Below are 2,773 nucleotides of genomic sequence, written 5' to 3' on the forward strand. Positions count from 1 at the left end.
TCCTGAAGCAGTCTTTTATTTTTCTACAATATTGGATTTAATTCTCTCTCTCTCTTTTATTTTTTTAACTGTTTGCTTTTATTTCTCTTGATCTATTTGCCATTGTCAGCCATATAATGTTTCATGTAGATTTTCCTCTTGGACAGTAATTGATAAAACTTTTCAAGCCCCCAGACTTATTCTTTATTCTAATTACAAAATGCTTTCTTATTTTAAATGCCATGTGAATTGTATCAGAAAAGATGTATCATTGTGAAGGTTTACTTGTGCTTTATAAGCAGTCACACAATGTTATTTTATTTATTTGTTTATTTTTTTGAGCCACAGTCTCACTCTGTCACCCAGGCTGGAGTATAGTGGTGCAATCTTGGCTCGCTGCAACCTCCGCCTCCCAGGTTCAAGTGATTCTCCTGCCTCAGCCTCCAAAGTAGCTGGGACTAGAGGTATGCACCACCATGCCCAGCTAACTTTTTGTATTTTTTTTAGTAGAGATGGGGTTTCACCATGTTGGCCAGGCTGGTCTCGAACTTCTGACCTCAGGTGATCCGCCCGCCTTGGTCTCCCAAAATGCTGGGATTACAGGCATAAGCCACCACACCTGGCCAACACAATGTTAAATATACTGAATAATGAAACATAGAGCCAGGCTTTATAACTGTGTGGTGGGGAGCAAAATCTTCCATTCTCGGGGGGACAATCTCCAGTGAGAGTATCCGGCTGCTTCTGCAGTTGGCAGTGACATATGTGCCTGAGACACCTGTTATTTCTCCAGTCTTTGGTAAGAGAATTTCTGGGCACTATACAGGAATAGCCTCCTGATAATGTTTATTCATTGTTCGAACGTTGGACCATCCATTCAAGCATTGCTGTTGTACTATATGGGCTTTCTGAGTGTGTCCAAAACTGTTGATAATACCCCCTTTCCCATGGCTCTCAGGAGGTCTTACTGGAATTTTTAGGACATTCGACTCAGAAAATAAACAAAACAAGTAATCTCATAAACCTAGCTCCCATTCCAAAGGGCAGTAAATAATATATTATGAGATTCTCCCATGACAGTTGACCCAAACAATAACTAGGAAGTGGTCATGTGTCTTCCCTCTCCTCTTCCCAGAGTTGGTACATAAGGGCCTCCCCCAGCAGAAGGAGGCATCAGACCTCCTCACCTCTCAAGTCCTCCTTCCTCACTTCACCTGAGTCCTCTTTACTGACACCATGGGTTGCTGTGGTTGTGGAAGTTGTGGTGGCTGCGGTGGTGGCTGTGGTGGCTGTGGTGGTGGCTGCGGTGGTGGCTGCGGTGGTGGCTGTGGCAGCTACACCACCTGCAGGTGCTACCGGGTGGGCTGCTGCTCCAGCTGCTGCCCCTGCTGCCGCGGCTGCTGTGGGGGCTGCTGCAGCACACCCGTGATCTGTTGCTGCCGCCGCACCTGCAACTCATGTCGCTATGGCTGTGGGAAGGGCTGTTGCCAGCAGAAGTGCTGCTGCCAGAAGCAATGCTGCTGCTAGGCGGGTCCCCGGCCTCTGGGAAGATGCTGCAGGTAACGAACTGTCCTGTTGGTAAATTTTCTCTCCCTCCTGCCAGTCTTCTCTGATTTGAAAGTCACAAGAAGTTTTATCCACATTCCCTGGTCTCTGAGATCCTGCCTGCACGTGAAAACCACCAACACAAACCTTCTCTATCAATCACCAAAGTATGAGCCCAAAAAAACAGAGGGATATTTTTAATGCTATGTTTTCTTGAAATTTTACTGTTGAAATGTTTGTTTCTATTCCTTTTCCCTCCTTTCTGTAGTTTCTGTATCCTGCATGTCTGCTCCTGCTTTCTGTTTCTGTAAACCTGAGACCATATTTTCCCAATTAACCACATAAAATTGGCATTAAAGATTCATGGACATCTCCTTCTTTCTTTCGTTCTTCTAATGTGTCTAAAGGAAAGATGCGATGAAATCTAGAAAAGTAACACTCCGTATGTTTGTTTGTGATGGCTTTAGAATAATAACTAACAGACTGGGTGCGGTGGCTCACGCCTGTAATTAAGGCACTTTGGGAGGCCGAGGCGGGCGGAGTTCAGGAGTTCGAGACCAGCCTGTCCAATATGGTGAAACTCCGTCTTCACTAAAAATACAAAAATTAGCCAGGTGTGGTGACGGGTGCCTGTAGTCCCAGCTACTTGCAAGGCTGAGGCAGGAGAATCACTTGAACCCGGGAGGTGGAGGTTGCAGTGAGCTGAGATGGCACCACTGTACTCCAGCCTGTGTGACAAAGTGAGACTCCATCTCAAAAAAAAAAAAAAAAGAAAAAGAAAAAGAAAAGAATAATCACTAATAAACTGGGTGCAGTGGCTCACACCTGTAATTCCAGCACTTTGGGAGGCTGAGGTGGGTGACTCTTAAGGCCAGGACTTCGAGACCAGCCTGGTCAACATGGTGAAACCCATCTCTACTAAAAATACAAAAAATTAGCTGGGTGTGGTGGTGTGTGCCTGTGGTCCCAGCTGCTTGGGAGACTGAGGCAGGAGAATCACTTTGAACCTGGGAGGTGAGGGTTGCAGTGAGCTGAGATCATACTGCTGAACTCCAGCCTGGGCAACAGAGCGAGACTCTGTCAAAAAAAAAAAAAAAAAGAAAAAAAGAAACGAAAAGAGAAGAAATCATGAATAATCTGTTCCTAACAGGTTTTCACACAGTGGTTAAAGTTTGTTGGCTTCTATCTGAATTAGAAAAAAGATTCAGAAAACTGTATCAATGAGATCTTATTTCATCACTTTCTCTCT

The 2,773-nt window shown here is 44.9% G+C and overlaps 1 protein-coding gene across 1 annotated transcript; it reads left to right on the forward strand.

The window, feature by feature from the left end:
- The first annotated feature begins 1,167 nt into the window (after window positions 1–1,167).
- On the forward strand, window positions 1,168–1,884 carry LOC129532200 (small cysteine and glycine repeat-containing protein 7-like). The gene has a single exon (XM_055380605.1). The coding sequence runs from the start codon at window positions 1,216–1,218 to the stop codon at window positions 1,504–1,506; it is 291 nt and encodes a 96-aa protein (XP_055236580.1). The 5' UTR covers window positions 1,168–1,215; the 3' UTR covers window positions 1,507–1,884.
- Window positions 1,885–2,773: the final 889 nt, after the last annotated feature.

Source organism: Gorilla gorilla, chromosome 11, assembly GCF_029281585.2.
Source record: "Gorilla gorilla gorilla isolate KB3781 chromosome 11, NHGRI_mGorGor1-v2.1_pri, whole genome shotgun sequence".
NCBI lineage: Eukaryota > Metazoa > Chordata > Mammalia > Primates > Hominidae > Gorilla > Gorilla gorilla.